The sequence below is a fragment of the Suncus etruscus genome, chromosome 7 (assembly GCF_024139225.1).
Source record: "Suncus etruscus isolate mSunEtr1 chromosome 7, mSunEtr1.pri.cur, whole genome shotgun sequence".
Classification (NCBI taxonomy): domain Eukaryota; kingdom Metazoa; phylum Chordata; class Mammalia; order Eulipotyphla; family Soricidae; genus Suncus; species Suncus etruscus.
Window position 1 is genome coordinate 52,776,234 of NC_064854.1, and position 21,029 is coordinate 52,797,262.

The window sequence follows — 21,029 nt, forward strand, 5'->3', positions numbered from 1 at the left end:
CAAAGCTTCTATGCACAAATAACTTCTTGATTAAAGACAAAATTTCAATTGATAATCACAATGAGGAATTTGGTTATTAATGCAACACCTAGTCTAACATTACCAATAAAATCTAAGCAATTCTAGCACAAAAGCAGCGGACATGCAATAATAATCTACACACCCAAACGCCACACCAGAAAAGAAATTCAATACAAAAGTCCCCTTGATTTTGGATGGTTTACAAATTTCATGGTACAGGTTACCCAAAATGAGAGTACAAACCTATTCTTAAATATTTTCAGTAAAATGTTAAAAAAAAATCGAATCAAGCCTCTTGAACCTTTTTGTTAAATTAGGCTAAAGACTGAAAATATTAAGCTGGCCCCAATCTGTCAAAAAAAAAAAAAAAAAAAAAAGACAGAAATATTCACAAGAATTAGCCAGACCCCCATGAGAATGGTCTTTTTAGAGGCGAGGCTCTCAGTGCAGGCCTGTCACTGAAAATACTGAGATGATAGCAACTTGGAGACATCTGGAATCAGGGCAGGGCTGGAAAAGTACATACAAGCCATTCTGATTGGGGACCTGGAAAAAAGCAGCCACTTGAGTTCCAATACACAGCTCCATACCCTGACAGTAAGTGACACGGAGAATGACGGGACCATGGTTGTCGGGCACAAAACATCCCGGCAGAGCCAGGCAGAGCCAAGCGCCGGGAATTTGCTTCTGTTCTCCCCACTGTTACTGTTATGGGTCATGGCGACGAGTCAGAAGAGAAGAGAGTCAGGGACGTTTTGAACATATCTTGTACTTTCATCAAGGCTAAAGTGCAAAATATCTCCATCTCTCTGGTATTTTAACAGGGGAAAAAATATCCAACACATCTTAAACAAATTGAGATTGACAAGTAGAACTAATACCTTCCCCCCAAAACCCCCAAACCTCTTTTAATATATACTTGAAGACTAGACCAACTTCATTCTTTTCTTTCTTTAGTAAAGTCTATAAGTGAATCAAGTTCTAGAACTTGAGATCTTTTGTTTTCCAGGATCAGACATTCCAAAATTAGAGGGGGGAGAAATGGGAAAAAAAAAAAAACATTGCATGACAATGGACACTAAGTTCATAAAGAACTTTTCTTAAAAATGAGATCTTATGGAAGAAAATACCATGAAAATAATAATCCTATGAGAATTGTCAAGCACAGTAAATTTGAGCCTTAGTCTTCATAAAGATACTACAGCTTATATAGAAAACTATAAATATACAAGACTCCAGGAAAAAAAAGTCAAAATACATATTATTAAGTCAAAATACATATTGATTCTGTAGACCTAAAAAACTTTTCAAGGAAGAGAAAAGGGTGGCCAAGTGAAGCTTTACTCCAGAATACAGAACTAGAATAAATTCCTGGGTCCAAAGGGTGCTCCCAAATGGAATCATACTTTGTGAAAACACACAAGTTAACGTTTTTTTAAAGGAAAGAAAAAGTACGAGCTAATTGCAGTCCCTTAAAAAAGGAAATATTAAATTAGGGGGAGAGTTGGCGAGCGTAAACAGCGTGGCTCAGAAAGAAAATGGAGGAACATATCAAAGAGTCTGTCCATAAAAGTAATGACAGTAACTTCTTTAATATGAAAGAAAGAAATAAGCTATAAAAAAGTTCATTCTCCGAATTGGCTGGAGGAAAATCTCATTTGTGCTCCTTGGTAGGTGCATAGTAAAGTTCCATGGGCTTGTTCACTTTCCAGTATTTCTCACTGACCAATTCCAAAGAAAAAGAGCCATTTAATACCTGAAACAGAAACAAAACCAAGAATTAGACAACGGGGTTCAACGCACAATAGAGAAAAGGAACAAACGAAAAGTCCATGATCTTCAGGGTGGGTGGGTAGGAATCTTGGGGTTAACACTTGTCACTTAACACTCTTAAGTGTTAAGTATGAGAACATTAATTCTTACAGTTGTGATGAACCCCACTTTCTCTCCTGCCTCCCTCACACACCCACTGGACCTCACTGCATCTGCCCAAGATTCCTCTTTTTTTTTTTTTTCCTTAGCTATACCAGGCTACTCAGGGGTGACTCAGGAATCTCTCCTATCAGTACTCAGGGAACCCTATGAGGTGCCAGGGTTCGAACCCTAATGGGCCATGAGCAAGGCCGGTGTCATCCCGCTGTGCTCCCGTGGGCCCTGCCCTGGTGGCACTCACAGTGAACTGGCCGCTGGCCGTGGCGATGTAAATTGTGTACTGCTTCTCGCTGGCCGTGTCCAGATTCATCTGGTTGGATTCGCCTTTGCTCCGAAGCTCCTCCAACGCTAACCTCACAGCCAGATACTTGGACAGGTGGTCGACAGTGGCATTCCCTGAGGTCTTTATGTACCTGCATGGGAGGGAACAGTCAGGCGTGGGCTTGCTCCATTAATAGCCCAATATAGACTGAGATGAACTCTTAGAGAAAGTGGGGTTAGAGTGCAAGCTAAATGGCTGGGGGTAGAGCACGCTCTAAGGGAGGCCAGGAGACGTCGGATGGACCTGCTTGAAGCCTGGATGGATCCCCGCCACCACATGGTCCAGCACAAGAGTCATTGGTGAACACTGCTAGGTGTGGTCCCCAAACAAAACTAACAAAATCCTCCAAGGGGAAAAGAGCCACTACATGTATGAAGTGACCCAATGAAGAACAACACTCTACCTACTTGCTCACATCATCTCGATGTTTTGTAGGCTCACAGCAGATAGCTCCAGTGAAGGCCACCCTGGGGTTGGTATGAACTGGGCACTGAAGAAATTCAAATGATAAATTCCCCAATCCCCACCAGGAGTGAGTCCTGACCATGGCTGGGTGTGGCCCCCAATCCCTAACGGAGCAGGAGTGACTTCTCCTGGGGAACAGAGGGCAAGTGGCCCCTCAGTGCCCCACCTGGTCTGTGCGCTGTCGTCCTTCTCCATGAGTGTGGGGTGTGGCCTGAAGACCAGCTCGATCTCACTGGCACCATCCAGAACGGGGTCCATGGGCACCGCAGCGCTGCTGGTCTCCAGCTCCAGGCCCGAGTCATCCGACGTCTTTGTACGTTTGGTGCTGGGCCCAGCCTCAGGGTTGCTGTGTGTGGACGCGTTGCTGCAGTGCGAACTGTCACCGTTGTCCTCAGCTCCACTGCCATTCTCCATTTGCTGTTTCTTGCCTCGTTGCAGCCTTTCAGGGCAGTGCAAGGCAGGGAGTGAGAGGCGGTCAAGGAGCAGTAGGTCCCCCCACATACAGGACTTCACTGAGGGTGGAAATAGGCCCCTAGTGGGGCTCATGAAAACCTGGGCCTGGTCAAAGACTGAGCACACAATGACCCAAGCCAACCCCCAAGCGACAAGAACCTGAGGGGGCTCTGGACGCTTCTCAGATGCCATGGGGGGTGGGAGTGGGGGTGGCAGCGTGTAGAACTGAAACAAGTCCAGGCTGAAGCCCTTCGTCCGGACAACCCCGTTACCTCATCCCACCCCACCCCACCACACCTGTCCCTATGAAGAGGCCTAGATGAGGCACATCTCCCATCCTTCCTGTGGCGGCTATGGAACCTTCCCTCAGCCTTCTCAAGATGGGCTGCAGGTTCTTCTGGGTTTCTGGCTGCGCTCAGAGGCCCGAACCTGGGTTGGCCACATACAAAGCAGGTAAGTACCCAAGACCTCTACTCTCTCGTTGGCCCTGGGGTCAGTCAGTGACCAGGGCCCAGTGGCCTTGGAGCTTGGAGAGAAGCTGTTTGGATAGTCATCAAACCTCTGGGAGCCAGGATGGGAGTCCCAGAACCCTGCCAACAAGGACAGAGCAGGGGGAAGCAATTAAAAAAAGGGGTATATGGGCCCGGAGAGATAGCACAGCGGCGTTTGCCTTGCAAGCAGCCGATCCAGGACCAAAGGTGGTTGGTTCGAATCCCGGTGTCCCATATGGTCCCCCGTGCCTGCCAGGAGCTATTTCTGAGCAGACAGCCAGGAGTAACCCCTGAGCACTGCCGGGAGTAACCCAAAAAAAAAAAAAAAGGGGGGGGTATAGAGCAGTGTGGACAGAGAAGACACAGACAATCTCAAATAAAGAGCAAGCAATGGAGGCCGGAGCAAGAGCACAAGAAGAAGGACATCTGCCTTGCATATGGCCAACCTGAGTTCAATCCTGGGCATCCCATTTGGTCTCCTGATCATACCAGAGTGGCTTCTGAGTGCAGAGCCAGAAGTAATCTGAGCAGCAGAGGGTGTGTCCCCCAAAATGAAAAAGTGGATGCAAGAGAGGGGCTATGGGGGACTCCCAAGAGTCCGGCACAGCAAGAGGGTACACTATGGGGGAACTACCAAAGTACTGGTTTCAGGTCCCAGGCTAGGAAGCCATAGCAAATGGAGAAGCACAGGGGCTCAGATCAGGGGGAGGTGGGAACCCCACCTGTTCAGGGCCTGGATCTTGAGCCCTTCCTCAATGCTGTGGCTCAGGGCCTGCTGGTTGTTGTGCTTGTTGATCCGGGCCAGGACTCGCTCCTGGTGCGCTTCATACTCGTCACGGCTTGGGTAGATCTTGCTGATGAGCGCGTCAAAGTTGGGGTCGGGCCGAAGCGACCTCTTGGAAACTAGCTTTTTGCGGCATGTCGGACATTCTTTATTACTAGATGCGGAGCAGGAAAGAAAGAAAAAGGTCAGCGGTGCCAGAGTTGCTCCTAACCCCAAACCATCTGCCTCTGTCCTGAGTGATCTTTCCACAAAGTCTCAGATGTTTCCCTGCATAGAGGTGAATGGCCCTGGACATCTAACTCCTGGTGGATCTAGATTTCAGAAACCTACAGAACCCGACAACAGTACTTCCACTTCTTTTTCTGGGCCACATCTGGTGGCGCTCCGGAGATCAGGGCAGGGGGGTGTAATCCAGGGATCATGTAATGCTGTAACTCAAACCAGGGCTTCCCACAAACATGAACCCCATTGAATCAGTGACTGCTTATGCACAGAGGCTAAAAACCAATAGAGAAAAAGGGAAAAACCTTGGAGCTAGAGATAGCACAGCGGTAGGGAATTTGCCTCGCAAGCGACAGACCCAGGACCAATGGTTGTGCAAATCCCGGCATCCCTGTGCCTGTCAAGAGCGATTTCTGAGCAAAGTGTCAGGAGTAACCTCTGTGCGCCGCCGGGTATGGCCCCAAAACAAAACAAAACTTAAAAAAAGGGAAAAACCTCCCGCTACCTCTTGCTGTTGTATTGGGCAGAGGGGCATGTGGCACAGCTGGCAGTGCTCAGGCCTCACTCTTGGCGGGGCTCAGAGAACCCTGTGCATTGCTAGGAACAAACTCAGGTTGGCCACATACAGGGTAAATGCCTTAGCCCCATACATGTCCCCAAGGATACTCTTTTATACAACTGACCTCAAAACATTCTATTAAAGATAAGCAAATTCAATAAATTATTCTCTGGCTTTTTATGGAATGGCCACACCTGTCGATACTCAGGGCTTACTGCTGGTTCTGTGCTCAGGGCACCTTATGAGCTGCTGATTTAAGTCACTAATTTAATGAGGCTCATGTATGTAGGAGGGCTTGGTTTGATCCCTAGCATCACATGGTCCTGGTGGCTGAGAGCCACCAGGTGTGGCCCAGAAAAAGAAACGGGGGTCAGAGTGACAACACAGCGGTAGAGCGTTTTCCTTGCATGCAGCTGATTCAGGAAGGATGGTGGTTCGAATCCCATATGGTCTCCCGTATCTGCCAGGAGCAATTTCTGAGCCAGGAGTAACCCCTGAACCAGGAGTAACCCCTGAGTGCCTCAGGGTGTGATCCAAAATTAAAAAAAAAAAAAAAAAAGAAAAAAGAAAAAGGGGCCGGAGAAGCACTATTGTATGGTTTTGCAGGTTTCTAAACTCTGGATCTACCAATATGATCAAACTCAGGCCAGCCACATGCAAGGCAAATACCCTGCTCTCTGCAATATCGCTCTGGACTCCAAGTCATTTTAAAACAGATCTGCTAGAACCTAAAATTAAATTTAAATTCCCTAGAATCTAAAACCCACACTTAAGAAGAATATCCAGATCTCAACTATTTGGAAAATGTCTTTCTCAGAACCCAAAGGCAGAGCTAAGTAGCCAGGCCCCTACCATCAGAGAGGGGGTTCACTACATCCCCTGCTGTACAGGGGTTCACTAGCTGGGGTCCTCGCCCGCTACAGAGAGGGTTCACCAACTTCCCCCAGCCCCAAACAAGGGTGTGCGCACCCGCTGCGCAGGGCCGTGATGATGCAGTCGGCGCAGAAGCGGTGCAAACATTCCTTGGTGGTCATGGTGTTCTTCAGCATGTCCAGGCAGATGGGGCACATCAGCTCACTGTGCAGGCTCCGCGGGGACACCACGATCTCCAGGCCATCAGTTATGGCCTCCTGGGAGACAGGCCCATGAGACCTCATACCACTGGCAGGGACCCTGAGCAGGGAAGGAACCCTCTGCCGAGAACCCCTAAATTCCAACTGTAATAATGACATGTCCTCCTTTTTCCCCAAGCACCAAATTCCAATATGGGAATAGCAAAAGTCCCCCTAGCCCCAGAGCCCCTTCGCCTCAAACTAAGGGTGTCGGCTGTGAACTCAAGGAGGCCATGGGGAGAAGCTGCCTCAATCAGAAGTAACACGCAGCAAGTTTGGAATCACATTGAGGGCCAGGTTCTTCTCATTCCCCAACACCACTGTCTGTGCTGCTAAATGAAGTAGGGTTCCAGCAAGTCCAGTCTTAAAATGGCACCACTGGGGCAATAACGAATACAACTCCAGTCATCCTCTAAAGACAAATGGAAGAATCCCTACTTGGGACATTAATTCGCATTAATGACTTTTGAGTTTGGGGTGGGGAACTCTGTTCTCCCTAAGAAATGCACTGACCCATCCCAGCTCCTGCCCAGGGCCCCCACTGGCTTCTCGCCACAGGCCAAGCTCCTTCTTTGCTGTTTTTCCCCAAATCCTTCCCACCAGCCCCTGGGGCTCCTTCCAGCACCCAATTCTCATTGAAACCCAATTTTCAGAAGAACGAGTCTAGGCCCAGCTATAGGGCTGGAGGTGAGAAGTACAGATCTTCAGCATCAAAGGTTACAAAGCCCCTGGGAATCTAGGGAACTCTGCCTTGTTACCTGAGGTGTCCGCTGAAGCTCATACAGGCTGAGCTCCCAGGTCTTGCTCAATGGCTGGGTTCCATTCGTCTGCACAGCCTGAGACATGGCTGGGAAAGCAAAGGAAAGACAGGAACACCTTAGTACCAAAAGAGGAAGTTATTCTCCAACCCCAATTGCAGAGATACTGGAACTCCAGAGCTGGATAAAAGGGAAAATGCTACTACAATGCCAAGACCCCTGCCCAGAAGGAATGCTCCAGAATCCTGCAGAGAGGGAACACTCCAGAATTCTGCGGAAGTGGAATACCCAGAATACCCCAGAATCCTGCAGATATGGAATGTTCTAGAATCTCAGAGATGAAATGGTCCAGTATTCCATAGATAGGACTCTTCAGAATCCCATGCAATTGAAATGTTCCAGAAACCGAGATGCTCCAGAATCTCTGCTCATTTGGGCCATGGCAGACACTCACTCAACTCTCTCAGAAAGTATTTTCCACAGGGCTGAGCAATGCTACAACGGAGATATGATACAGTGCATATGATATGATACACTTGCTTTACATGCAGCAGATTGGGGATCTATCCCAGGCACCCCAGAGGGTCTCCCGAGTCCCGCCAGAAGTGTTTGTAGACCTAGGCACACAGGAAAGCAGAGTTCCTGAGGGTTCTGGCCCACTGTTGATTTCTTGAAATAGGCTTCAATGTGCTGCCACTGGGGGTGCGTGAAGAAACCATTTCACACACAACGTGGCAAGAGAATGAGGAAGCCAGGGGGTTCCTGGATGCTGTGCAGCTGTCCCAGGACCCAACCCCCACTTCCTCCACATGCGTATGCACCACCCTGGCCACGTCCCCCAAAGTCCGTCCCCCAGCTAGGCACTGTTCACAACAGCAAACTTCCAGGCATTCAAACACTGTGATGAACCACCTGAACCCATTATTTCAAGCTGCCCCCCACTGCCTCATATATTCACTCTGCATCCTTCAGATTTTTTTGTGTGTGTGTGGTTTTTGGGTCACACCCGGCAGTGCTCGGGGGTTTTTCCTGGCTCCGTGCTCAGAAATTGCTCCTGGCAGGCACGGGGGACCGTATGGGACACCGGGATTCGAACGGATGACCTTCTGCATGAAAGGCAAACGCCTTACCTCCATGCTATCTCTCTGGCCCCCAGATTTCAATTCAAGACCTGCCTGTCTGCTTTTGAGCAGTGGGGTAGAAAGAACTGAATAGGGGCCGGGCGGTGGCGCTAGAGGTAAGGTGCCTGCCTTGCCTGCGCTAGTCTTGGATGGACCGCGGTTCGATCCCCCGGTGTCCCATATGGTCCCCCAAGCCAGGAGCGACTTCTGAGCGCATAGCCAGGAGTAATCCCTGAGCGTCACCGGGTGTGGCCCAAAAAACCAAAAAAAAAAAAAAAAAGAAAGAGCTGAATATACAAAGTAGATGAAGATCTTAGGAAATTGGGGGAGGGGGGCTGGAGAAAGAGCACAGTGGGGGAAGGTACATGACTGGAAGGTTGGATCACTATCACCACATAAGGTTCCCAGTTCCCTGAGCTCTGCCAGGAGTGATTGTTGAGCACGGCCAGAAATCAGCCTGAAGACCACCAGGTGTGGCCTCACAAGAAAGCAAACACACACAAAACCCTGAACAATGAAAAAATTAGAAATCTTTCTAAATTTTACCCTGCAAAATACCATCTGAGTTTTTGTTTGGGGAAAATACTTCCCTGCAGTGGTCAACTGTGGGGTATCTGTTGGCCTTCCCTGTAGCTCACACAGCGGTTTGGATTCCTAAAGCAACCCTGGCGAGCAGGCAGATCCCATCTTGAAGGTGATACACACCCACCCCAAGAAAAACGGGTGCTGGGGGATGTCAGTTCCAGCCAACACACTTGTCTCAGTCATCACTTTCAGGTCAGCCAGAACAAGCTGTTTCCTTCATTTGTTACTATCAGTGCAAAAGACCTTCCAGAAAATACCATGCCTTCAGCCCTTCTCACTGGCTTTAGAGGTGCTTCCTAAGCACTGTGAAGGCTAAAAGACGATCTCTCCTCCCATTTCTGTCCTCCTAATCACTAAGTGAAGTCACACACTACCCCCCACCCACCCAGTAATTCCTCTTGCCAGGGACACCCAACCCTGACTGGGTGTGAGCAGACAATTTGCTCTTTGACTAGAACACAGCTTGCTCACAAGACACCCTTGTTCAGAGCTAAAAAAGACCTGGAGCACAGGCAGCCCAGAGACCCATAAATCCTGAGAGTACAATCCAGCTGCCATTGGCACCTAGCCTAGCGCCCAGCATCACCTCATAAAACCCCACAGCACTTTCGTCTAAGAACAACCGATTTCCCGTAAGTTTCTGAGGACACAAAAGCGCTCTGCATCGAGAAAGTTGGAATGTGATGAACACGCATGAGTTCTGGTTCCTTACTATCTCTTTATTTAAAAAGCGAAGAGATTCAACTACTGGGATTAGATCTTGACCACACTGGAATAAAGAAATAGGACCTTTCAAAGTTGACCTGTGCAATCTTCACGTTCTCATCTGAAAGAAGCTTTTGCCTTCTGGTAAAGTTTGCCAGCTTCTGTCTCCATGTAGTGGCCTGGGGAAAAGAATTATCTTCCAGTTTAAAAGCACCATCTGAAATGTGGATCTCAGGATGGGGCCAGAGCTCCACTGGCCTCCCATGAGGCTGTGCGTTCAATTACGTATACCCCCACACCCAACACAACCCTCAGCCATACCCTGCCATCTGCTTCATCCCTACCTCAGCTCCTCCAAAATCACTTTTATCTGTTTTCAGGCCACCCCAGCATAGTTCAGGGGACCATAGGCATAGTCAGGGACCAAACATAAGTCAGCTGCATGCAAGGCAAGTACCTTAATCCCCATACAATTATCTCTCCAGCCCCTTCTGTTCTTGAATCTCTTATTTTCTCTCTTCCTCTCTCCCAATTCACTTTCTCCACAGCCTTACGATGTCTACTATTAGCTTTATTATTAGCCAGCTCCAATGACACCAGCCAGCTTCTTTCTCTTCCATCCACGGCCAGGCACTATTAGGGGGTAAACAGGCCCCTAATGAAAACCAGGTGGGCGCCCCCATTTAGCCTGTCTCTAGAGCTGCCATGTGACCGGAAACATCAGTCTAAAAGTCTGCAAGCCCAGGCTAAGTTTCTCTCCCACTTGGTGCTGTTTCAAGAGTGTGAATATAATGGGAACTTTCCTGGAGGAGGAAAATTCTTGCAGAGGAAACAGAAGCTGAGACCCAGGGAAGGCAGCACCAGGCTTGCACCCAGGCCTACCAACACTAGTCTTGGTCTCCAAGACCCTCAGAAAGTGTAAGGGGACAGACCTATTTGATTCTGTCACTGTTATGTGAGAAATAAACAAAAGCACCCAGCAGAGACTGCCCTGGCCCAAAAGGTTAAACAACTACGTGGTGGCGGCTGCAGATGTCAGGGCTGAGTCCAGACTTTGTCACAGTGCTGACAACCAGGCGGCAGCCACCCTCCAACGAACCAACAGTCAAGAAGCTCCCAGTATTGACAAATGCTGAGAAAGTCCCTGACCATCCTATGATTAGACACAGCTCACTCTTCACATGCCTTCAGAGACTTGGGGATTGGTGGTGGGAAGGGTATCTCTCAACAGTCTTTCTATTTACCTCTTGAACTGTGGGCCAGAGAAGAAGAGGGTGCTTGCCTTGCACTCAGCCAACCTGGTTTCTACACCACCTCACAATAGGGTCCCCGTTCTCAAGGCCATTAGCACAGTGGCACTGACAGATCAGAAACAATTAAATCCATAGTCAGGGACTGTGAGGAACTTAGTACTAGCCACTAAAAGCATCAGCATGGAACCGGAGCCAGATTGTAAGGAAACTGGGGACGAGCTCAGGGCTTAAAGCACAGATCTTGCATGCATGAGACCTGGGTCCCGCTACTGGGTTATCCCGATATCCCCAAATGAAACTTTCATTAGCATACAGCTTAATAACTGGGTGGGGGGAAAATGTGCCAACAGGGAAGTAGGAGAGATGGTACAGCAGGTTATGGCATTTGACTTGCACATGGCTGACCCAAATTCAATCCCTGGCATCCCATATGGTCCCTAAGGTTTCCAGGAGTAATTTCTGAGCGCAGAACTAGGAGTAACCCCTGAACACTGCTGGGTATAGCTCCCAAAACAAAAACAAAACAAAACAAAGAAGATAACAAGAACAGTCAAGACTGCTGTTCTGAGGGCCCCCACCCTTGCAGATAAAGAGAAACTGTTTGGGAACATGATTGTCCCAAGCAGCCCACGAGGTTCAGAGGCCTCTATTCTCAGTTTGGGGTCCTCAAGTAATTCTAAGGAACAACCAATTCCATCTCCTGGCTGCCTTGTTCCTTTTTCCTACATATCCCCTAAAGTTTCAAGACCAGCCAAAAGATCTCCAAAAATAAACATACAAATTTAAAAATAAAACAAAATATTTCTATATGCTCAAGCATAAGCCGACCCCCCCTAATTTTTTACCCTAAAATCTGAGAAAACTTAGTGACTGATTATAAGGCAAGGTGGAAGATGCAGCAGCCACTGGTAAATTTCAAAAATAAAAATATATACCCAAAATAATTTCAATAATTTTGGAATCAGTAGATTAAATGTTTTTCAACATTTATTGCTAAAGAAAAACTTAAACTAGCAACAATAACTTTAAATCTTTAAATAAAGTGCAGAAAACCGTAGCTTAACAGGTAATCCAGCTAAATCACAAATCCTTAAAAACTGGATTCTTCTCCTCATCTGTATGTCCAAACAGCTTCATCAGTATCTGATATGAGGGTATCCCAGTGATGGCTAACCTTTTTGAGCCCGAGTGCCCAAACTGCCGCACAAAATCAAATAATGTCCTCAAAAGTGTCAGCACGTCAATTAAACCTTAATAACGAGATTTTAGTATCTAAAAACTATGCAGCACATGCCATATATCTTAATTGTGGACCTTCCCCTGTGCCGGCTGCAAGGCCTTCACATCCCACTGCTGGCACGCGTGCCACATAGGTTTGCCATGGCGGGTAGACATTTTCATTATCACTGAGTTCCCAGATATCATCACTGCTCTTGGTCTCATTCAACGAGCAGAATATTGTGGGTTATTTTTAAATAGTTCATTGGCATCCAGTTCCCCGCCTACCTCTTCAGCTCAGCTGTGACTTGTGGACTGAGCTGAAGCACCCGCCCCCTCCAGCAGACAGCAGAAGACGACTAGAGACTATGTGCATATAACCTGTATGACCCAAGTATAAGCAGAGTTCGGGTTTTTTTTGTTTTTTCTTGTTTTTTTTTTTTTTGGTTTTTGGGTCACACCTGGCGGTGCTCAGGGGTTACTCCTGGCTGTGTGCTCAGAAATAGCTCCTGGAGGGGCCGGAGAGATAGCATGGAGGTAAGGCGTTTGCCTCTCACGCAAAAGGTCATCGGTTCGAATCCCGGCGTCCCATATGGTCCCCCGTGCTCGCCAGGAGCGACTTCTGAGCATGGAGCCAGGAGTAACTCCTGAGCACTGCCGGGTGAGACCCAAAAACCAAAAAAAAAAAAAGAAAGAAATAGCTCCTGGCAGGCACAGGGGGACCATATGGGACACCGGGATTCGAACCAACCACCTTTGGTTCTGGATCGGCTGCTTGCAAGGCAAACACCGCTGTGCTATCTCTCCGGGCCCGAGTTCGGGTTTTTTGGCAGAAATTTTGTGCCAGAAAAACTCAGCTTATACTCGTGTATATATGGTAGTCAGGGTCTGAAAAGCAACAGCATGAAAAAGACACTATAAGCTTCTACATGGAGAGTATCTTGCTGAGTGAAAGGAATCAGAGAAAGTCAGAATGAGCGCACTTATTTGAGATATTAAAAATACTAATATGATAATTATACTCAAAGACAATAGAAATGAGGGGGGAGCACAGGTAGGGCAGAGGAGGAGCCACTGTAACAAGGATAGTGGGAAATGATCACTTTAGACAAGAATTGGGTGCAGGGGCCAGAGAGATAGCATGGAGATAGGGCATCTGCCTTGCAAGCAGAAGGATGGTGGTTCGAATCCCGGCATCCCATATGGTCCCCTGTGCCTGCCAGGAGCGATTTCTGAGCGTAGAGCCAGGAGTAACTCCTGAGCGCTGCCGGGTGTGATACAAAAAAACAAAAACAAAAAGTCTCCTGGGGGTCAATAGGATAGGACAGCAGGGAGGGCACTTGCCATCCCAACACCCCAGATAGTCCCGAGTACTGTTAAGAGTGATTCCTGAGTTCAAAAATTGCCTCCCCACCACCACCCCAAATAAACCCTCCTGGTTCTGATCCCATTAAAAACCAGTGGGATCAGTAATTCACAAAAGCAGCCAAGATAAACAACAATTCGTCTCTATCAAAACCCACAAGGCCCCATCAAAACCTGGAATGAGCTTGTTCTCAGGGTGACTGGTATTAATAATGTTTGTAGCCTCAGAGCTCATTATTAGCAACAAGCAAGCAGCTAATAGGTATTAAAATGCTTATTTATTTAGGGCAATGGTCTCATTAGCAATGAGAGCCTGATAATCCTCAGGTTCTTTAGGAATCATTAGATAAAGCCATACAAAAATGCAGTAAATTAAGAATTCGAGGACTCAGCAAACTGAGCACTCGCGGAGGTTGGGGGCGGGGGGGGGGGTTGGGGGGGGACACACTCATTACTGCTGTAGAGGCTCCCCAAACAGCGAAAGCATCCCAATCCATGTCCTTTCTCCCAGGCTACACTGCTTCTACTTCCCTAAATAACCCACAAAGTGACATCCACTTACTCAGCTAACCCAGGTTCAACCCCAGCACCCCACATGTAACCCTGAGTCCCACTAGAAGTGATCACTAGGCAGAGTCAGAAGTCCTGAGTACAGCCAGGTGTGGCAAAAAAAAAAAAAAAAAAAGAAACCAGCACAGAAAAGAGGTAAGTGAACTATTTTGATTACTTCCAACAGTTCAACACTGACCACCATCCATGACCTGGCTTAATCAAATACCCAACTTAAAGGATGCTGCAGCTCCAATCCAAAGGAACTGTTCACACACCCAAAGGAGTCTCAAGAAGGAAAAGTCCTCACATAGGTGACAGCAAAGAAAAGGCCAAAGATTCTCAAAGGTCTTAAAATGTGTCCATCAAGGTCTCTATTAACACGGTTCAAACCACTCTACACAGAAAACAAAAGGCCCAGTTTCCAAAGGACACACATCAGCGTATGTGACCAGCGTTTTTTTGCCAGCTCCCTGAATTTCCCGCAATTCACAACTTCACTCTCAAAAACCAAAACAACACTGACAATGGAATCTCCATAATTGCTAAGACCCCAATTTCAGAACTGAAGGAGTATACCTTTTTCTGAACCCTGCAGATACTTTAGAAAGAACTCCACATGCCAACAAAGCTGTCAGCACCCTGCATTCTCTAGAATCCCCCACCCCTCCCTTGCTGCTAGCCCCCCACCAAGCATCCTCACTTCCAGTATGGTTTCCTTTCTCAGCAACGTTGATGTCCTCCTGATTCTCCCAAACTTACCTGGCCCACCTCCTTCTCAGGAGGAAATAACAAGATCCCCACCCACTACACCCAAGGCTACAAGCAGGCCCCTAGGATTTTGGGAGGAAACAGGAAGGCATGCAAGATTGCATGCTTTGGGAAACATTGCAGTTGATTCATCCAACAACACTGTCTAAAGGACTTCCCAACTGGCTTGCTAACATGTTGTCTGTCTTACAGCACTGCAACATTAGCTTTCTTTCCTAGCATGATACCAAATGGGGGGAGGTGGTATGAATACATCAAGAGATAATACTGGGGGCCGGAGAGATAGCATGGAGGTAATGTGTTTGCCTTGCATGCAGAAGGTCAGTGGTTCGAATCCTGGCATCCCATACAGTCCCCTGAGCCTGCCAGGAGCAATTTCTGAGCGTAGAGCCAGGAGTAACCCCTGAGTGATGCAGGGTATGACCCAAAACAAAACAAAACAAAAAAAAGAGATGATACTGGTAAACCACAACTGCAAGTGAAAATACAAACGTCATCAACGGAGAGGGCGCTATGAGCAGAGAAATGGCCCCAATAGCTTCAGTACAAGATTCCACAGTGGGTTTTTACACCCTATTCCATTAGTTTTTAGGCACTGAGGCAAATAAACTATCTTCAAAAAGCTAAAAGCTATTTAAAAAGCATCTTTTGGGGGCCGGGCGGTGGCGCTGGAGGTAAGGTGCCTGCCTTGCCTGCGCTAGCCTAGGACGGACAGCGGTTCGATCCCCCGGCGTCCCATATAGTCCCCCAAGAAGCCAGGAGCAACTTCTGAGCGCATAGCCAGGAGTAACCCCTGAGCGTCACAGGGTGTGGCCCAAAAAACAAAAAAAAAAAAAAAAACAACAAAAAAGCATCTTTTGGGATAGCTACTATAGCAGGTAGGGCGCTTGCCTTGCACACAGCTGACCTGGGTTTGATTCCCAACACCACAGAGCCAGTGACCCCTGAGCACTGCCAGGTGTGGCCCAAAATAAAAAAATGTGTATAAATAAAGACATCTTCTCATTTAAGAAGAAATTTCTTTACAAATATAGCAACTAAATGTTTTGGCTTGGGAGCCATGCTTGGCAGTGCTTACGGGTCACTTCTGGCAGAGCTTGAGGGGCCATAAGGTATGTTAAGGATCAAACTCGGGTCAACTATGTACAAGGCAAACATTTTACCTGTGGTACTATTGCTCTGGCCCCACAAACACAGCAACTAGAAGCTATAAGGTCAAGACTGGAAAGCCATTAAAACTCAGCCATATGGGGGCCCACTGAACTATATCACTCCAACCCCAATACATAACCCCAGAGTTCATCTCAGGTCTTCTTCGCAAATGATTGAGGCTGGAATGGTTTTGATATTTTTTAAAAATGAGGTTCAGAGGCTTGCTGGGCATGAGTCAGCCCTGGAAATCATACTTTCAATCCTAAAGTCTGTTCTACTCCACATACTACTTCCTCCCTTCATATAAAGTAAAAGGGCTTTCTTGAAGTTACTTGGTTGGGCACCGAAAGAGCCACTCCCAAAGGAATGGCCCCCTATAGCAAAAGAAGAGAGGTGCTTAACACAATTATTGCTGGGGAAATGGGGACCTCATCAAAGTAAAGCTGTAAGATGAACAGTATGTGGGGGACACGCAGAACTTCGAGCCAGAATTGGAACTGGTCACAAGAGCTGAGAGGCTGGGGGACCAACATGGGGAGCTGGACAAATCCAAACCATATAAACAGATACCACAAGGAATTGCTATTTTGAGGAGAAAAAAAGGGTCTTACTTTTCTCTGTGGAAGTGATAGATGTTGGCGTCTTAGGCTGTCATCACGTTTTTTAAAAAGAGGGAGTAGGTTTGAGTGAGCCAGCAAAAGGAATTCTTAAGAGTCTGAGCAATAGGAGGCAAGAAAGGCACCGACCCGGTGAGAGGGTTCAATCCCCAGCATTCCATATGGTCCCCTAAGCCCTGCCAGGAGTGATCCCTGAGAGTAGAGCCAGGAGTTTGTCCTGAGTATTGCCGAGTGTGGTTCAAAAGCCAATAAAACAAAGCAAATAGGAATCCTTTTCAAAATTCTGGGTTCTGGAATAGAACACATGAGAAAACCAGAATCCTAAGTCTGACCTGCCATCAGCACTTGTTACTGGACAATTTAAATTGACTCATTATTGGATCTTCCGATTCTCATGCCTGGAAAATCAAGCCCACTCACTGATCTCTTTCTTTTTTTTTTTTTTTTTTTTTTTTTTTTTTTTTTTTTTTTTATTTTTTGGTTTTTGGGCCACACCTGGTAACGCTCAGGGGTTACTCCTGGCTATGCGCTCAGAAGTTGCTCCTGGCTTGGGGGACCATATGGGACACCGGGGGATCGAACCGAGGTCCGTCCAAGGCTAGCGCAGGCAAGGCAGGCACCTTACCTTTAGCGCCACCACCCGGCCCCACTGATCTCTTTCTAATGGCTGTCTGTCAGTGCTGTTTTCATGCCTGATTCCTAGCCAGAGGCTGAGATCTATGAAGAGCCATGCAGGTACTGCTCAGTCTCTGGTCACTCCCTGCACCTGAGAATAAGACTGAATAGCAGCAGAGTGAGGCTGGGGCAGTGCTTATCAGCCTTTCTCCCATCATGAGCTCTGACTTCCTTTCTTCCTGGGTCTCTCAGTTTTGTGCCCCCCACTATGGACATGCCATATGGTCTCCACCTTTGGAAAGGGAGCTCCTGAAACTCGGGGACCCAAGAAGATTCAGCATTCAAAAAAAAAAAAATCCTGAGGGCCAGAGTAATTGCACAGCAGGTAGGACATGAAGTCAGCTGGGGTTTAATCCCTGGCATCCCATATGGTCCTGAGCCTGCAAGGAGTGACTGTGCAGACAGAGCCTGAACACTGCCAGTGTGCAACCCCCAAAATGTCAGTCCCAGATAGTACAGCAGGGAGGGCATTGTCTTGGCATTCAACTAATCTGGTTTCTATCCCTGGCACCTCATGTGGTCCCCTAAAGTCCACCAGTGGGTAATTCCTGAATGCAGAACTAGGAGTAAGCCCTGAACACCTCTGGGTGTGGCCCCAAAACAAACAAAAAAAGCCTTCAGTTTTTGCAATTATAAGCTTGTAAGTGAGGAAATGAAAGTGGAAATGTTTAATTAATGTTATCTCTTCCCAGCCACCCATTCTAGCAGCTGCTCTGGGGGTTCCTGGGGGTCTCCAGACCCCGTTCCCCAATATATGGTTCTGACACCACATGAACTATGTTCCAGGTACAGGTGTCTATTTGTAGGGTATTCAACAGGGCCCTGAAACATAAGCCATTACCTCATTAAGACTGCAGTGAGAAATGGCAAAATCTGGTCCAACTCAAGAACTCCAAAACTGGGGCCGGGCGGTGGCGCTAGGGGTAAGGTGCCTGCCTTGCCTGCTCTAGCCTTGGACGGACCTCGGTTCGATCCCCCAGTGTCCCATATGGTCCCCCTAGCCAGGAGCAACTTCTGAGCGCATAGCCAGGAGTAACCCCTGAGCGTTACCGGGTGTGGCCCAAAAAAAAAAAAAAAAAAAGAACTCCAAAACTAATTTCTCCCTTCCTGGGCATTCTCAGTTTCACCCCAATCTCACAGTTTCACCTTCTATGGGGTTTTCAGCTCACATGTGGACTCTAACATTAACTCTCTTGAAAATGCCACCACATTGCAAAGGGAAAGGAGGAAGAACGAAAAGAAATCACTTTTGACTAGAAGTGACCTTGGGCCACTTTTCACAGGGTCCATTTCATCACTGTCAGCTGCTCTCCTCAAACTATTTAATCTGTGACTGCTGAATTTCAAGGGAGAAACAAAAAGTCTCATTATGGGACTTAACAAGCTACTGATTAAAGATGACAAAGTAGCAAATAATAAAGCAGCAGAAAGCCTGTGAATGTTCACCTAAGAAGGCAAATTTCAGGCACTAGGAACCTTTCTGCAAGTTTTAGTCAAGCTCATCCACTGCACTGTTGCCTACGAGAAGCAGAAGAAAGTTTGCATTCAAATCCGATCTGGGTTCTTCCTGGACTGGAGGCTTAACACTGAGTAAGGTCTGGGCCCTTAGTAAAGCCGGGGCTCATCCCTGTGGTCCTCTTGCGGACATGCCAGGGCCAGCATCTATGCAAGAGCCAGTTTTCAGTACTGAGTAGATCCGATCCAGAAGTGTCCAGCGAACTGAGCTCCTTCTGAGAGTCCCCAAAGTCTAGAACCTTTACCCAGAGTACATGAGGATAGGTAAGATAAAACAACTTGGTACCCCAAGTTTCAGAGCAAAGCTTTTCGAAAACACTGCAAACTAGGACGCATTGCTTAGCTTCTGCAGAGTTAGCAAAATAAGCCTTTACCAAACAATGAGAGGCTGTAAAGTCATACTAGAAATGCAGTTTCAATGAAGTGCATCCTCAGGTTCACTCCTTTCTACTGCTGTAAGGAACTGGGTCTCTAGGCCAAGCCACTGCAACATCTGTTTTTGTTTTTGTGTTTTTTGGTTTTTGGGTCACACCCGACAGCCCTCAGGGGTTCCTCCTGGCTCTAAGCTCAGAAGTCGCTCCTGGCAGTCTCAGGAGACCATATGGGATCCCGGGATTCGAACCACCGTCCTTTTGCATGCAAGGCAAACGCGCTACCTCCATGTTATCTCTCCAGCCCCCACTGCAACATCTGGTTGTGTATCATTCACTAGGACTACCTCTCACCTTTTCACTCAAGACTGCATGTCAGAAACACAGATGATGACAGCTCAGCCTGGGACTCGAGTGGAAAGACAGTCACAGTTTTGCTCTGTATTTCTAGCTGCCCTCACCGGCAGAATCAAACCCACAGTACTCTGAAGGATGGCATTGTGCCCACGAAGGCAGGGGGGTCTTAAAGCTAACTTGTTACTCTGCAGCTCATCTGAGGGCCAAAAGCATGTTTTCCAGATACTCAAATCCCAGGAACTTCTTCATTTCTTTCTTACATCCATCCACTATGATGACTGGCCTCATATGTGGATTTGTCAATGGGACGAGAGGAAGTAACTCCAGGTCTTTTATTTGGGGGTGGAGGGCTGAATTACTTGCAACCCCTAAATAAATGAAATCTTATACCAGTAGCCATTCTTTCCTTTAAAAAAACTATCTAAGAAACCTACAATTGTGATTTGTCTGGGGAAAGGGGGCATACCCAGTCTTGCTCTGTGATTGATTATATGGGGTGTGGGGAAGGGGGAAATAAGTGCCTCGATGTGGCAATGCCAGAGCCGAACCCGCATTCTGTCCTACTTCTCCAGGGTCAAAATGGGAGATCCCCCCCCCCCCCCTAAAGAAACCTGTTGATTGTGACAAGTAGAAATGTCCTGGGCAGAGAACAAGACATCTATAGATGTCTTGGCCCTTTACAAAGGACCAAAAAAAGCTTGGTGAGCTCAGAAAGGCTCCTTAAGCGATTCAGCATCTGTGAGTGGGGCAGTGAGCGAGGGGACGATCTGGGGGTGAAGGGGGAAACAGCGACACTCGGGGTGCCCCGGAGTGCGATGCTAACTGCTCCTACGTCTCTTCTTCCACCACCACCAAGCACCCCCTGGTTCGAGGGGAGCAAGCAGCAAGCAGCTCGGGGTGCGGGTGCGGCCTTGTGCATAGAGCCAGCTTCCCCACCACCCACCCACCCGCACCCCGCGGGACTTGACGACACCCCAAGAGTCAAACTTCGGGCGCTGCAGCGTGACCGCTCCGGCCGCGTCCCCGAGGGCGGGGGGTCCCCCGCAGACCCAAGCCGGGCGGCTCCTCTTCTCTGCCGAGGCAGCGCGAGGCCCGAGCACCCGCTGCCAAGCCCCGGGCACCCCCGTCCCCGAACGCCGCAGGCCGCCCCAGGGACGCCCGGCCCCAGGATGCCCGCGCCGGCCTGGCCCGCGTCCTCCCAGGCGTCCGAACAATGAGGAGCCGCCCGAGCGCGGCCCGCCGCGGCCATCGCCCCTCCCGACGCCCGGACACGCGTCCGGCCGGCCGCCCCCCCCGACGCCCCGGGCCCCGGCGCCCAACTCACCGGCTCCGGGCCCCGCGGCTCGCCTCGCGGCCCGGCCGACTCTCGCTCTGCAGGCGCCGCGGCCGCCGGCGCCGCCGCACAATATGGCGAGCCTGGGCTTCCGCAATGGAGCTCGGGAAATACAACAGGCGCCGCTCAATATTCATGAGACCCGGGGAAGCCGGCGCGGCCGGCGCGGCCTGCGGGGAGGGAGGGCGGGCGGGAAGGAGCGCGCGAGCCGCCGGGGCGGGGGGCGCAGGAGGAGGAGGAGGTGGAGGAGGAGGCGCCGCACGGCCGGGGACGAGCGCGGAGCGGGGGGCACACGCGAGGGAGGAGACGTCGCGTGCCGCCCG

The 21,029-nt window shown here is 48.7% G+C and overlaps 1 protein-coding gene across 1 annotated transcript; it reads right to left on the reverse strand.

Moving 5' to 3' along the window:
* Positions 1 to 1,346: 1,346 nt before the first annotated feature.
* Positions 1,347 to 20,876, reverse strand: RNF2 (ring finger protein 2). The gene is made up of 7 exons (XM_049776553.1): positions 20,698 to 20,876; positions 7,120 to 7,208; positions 6,219 to 6,379; positions 4,407 to 4,622; positions 2,907 to 3,179; positions 2,195 to 2,366; positions 1,347 to 1,777 (listed from the first exon to the last, which is right to left on the reverse strand). The coding sequence occupies exons 2-7, from the start codon at positions 7,204 to 7,206 to the stop codon at positions 1,676 to 1,678; spliced, it is 1,011 nt and encodes a 336-aa protein (XP_049632510.1). The 5' UTR covers positions 7,207 to 7,208; positions 20,698 to 20,876; the 3' UTR covers positions 1,347 to 1,675.
* Between the last annotated feature and the right edge of the window lie 153 nt (positions 20,877 to 21,029).

Coding starts and splice junctions, on each gene's coding strand:
- RNF2 (XM_049776553.1), bottom strand. CDS start 7,206: ATGTCTCAGGCTGTGCAGACGAATGGAACCCAGCCATTGAGCAAGACC. Junction 2,367..2,906: donor GACGACAGCGCACAGACCAG/GTGGGGCACTGA, acceptor CCTCCCATGCAG/GTACATAAAGACCTCAGGGA. Junction 1,778..2,194: donor CGGCCAGCGGCCAGTTCACT/GTGAGTGCCACC, acceptor TTTCTGTTTCAG/GTATTAAATGGCTCTTTTTC.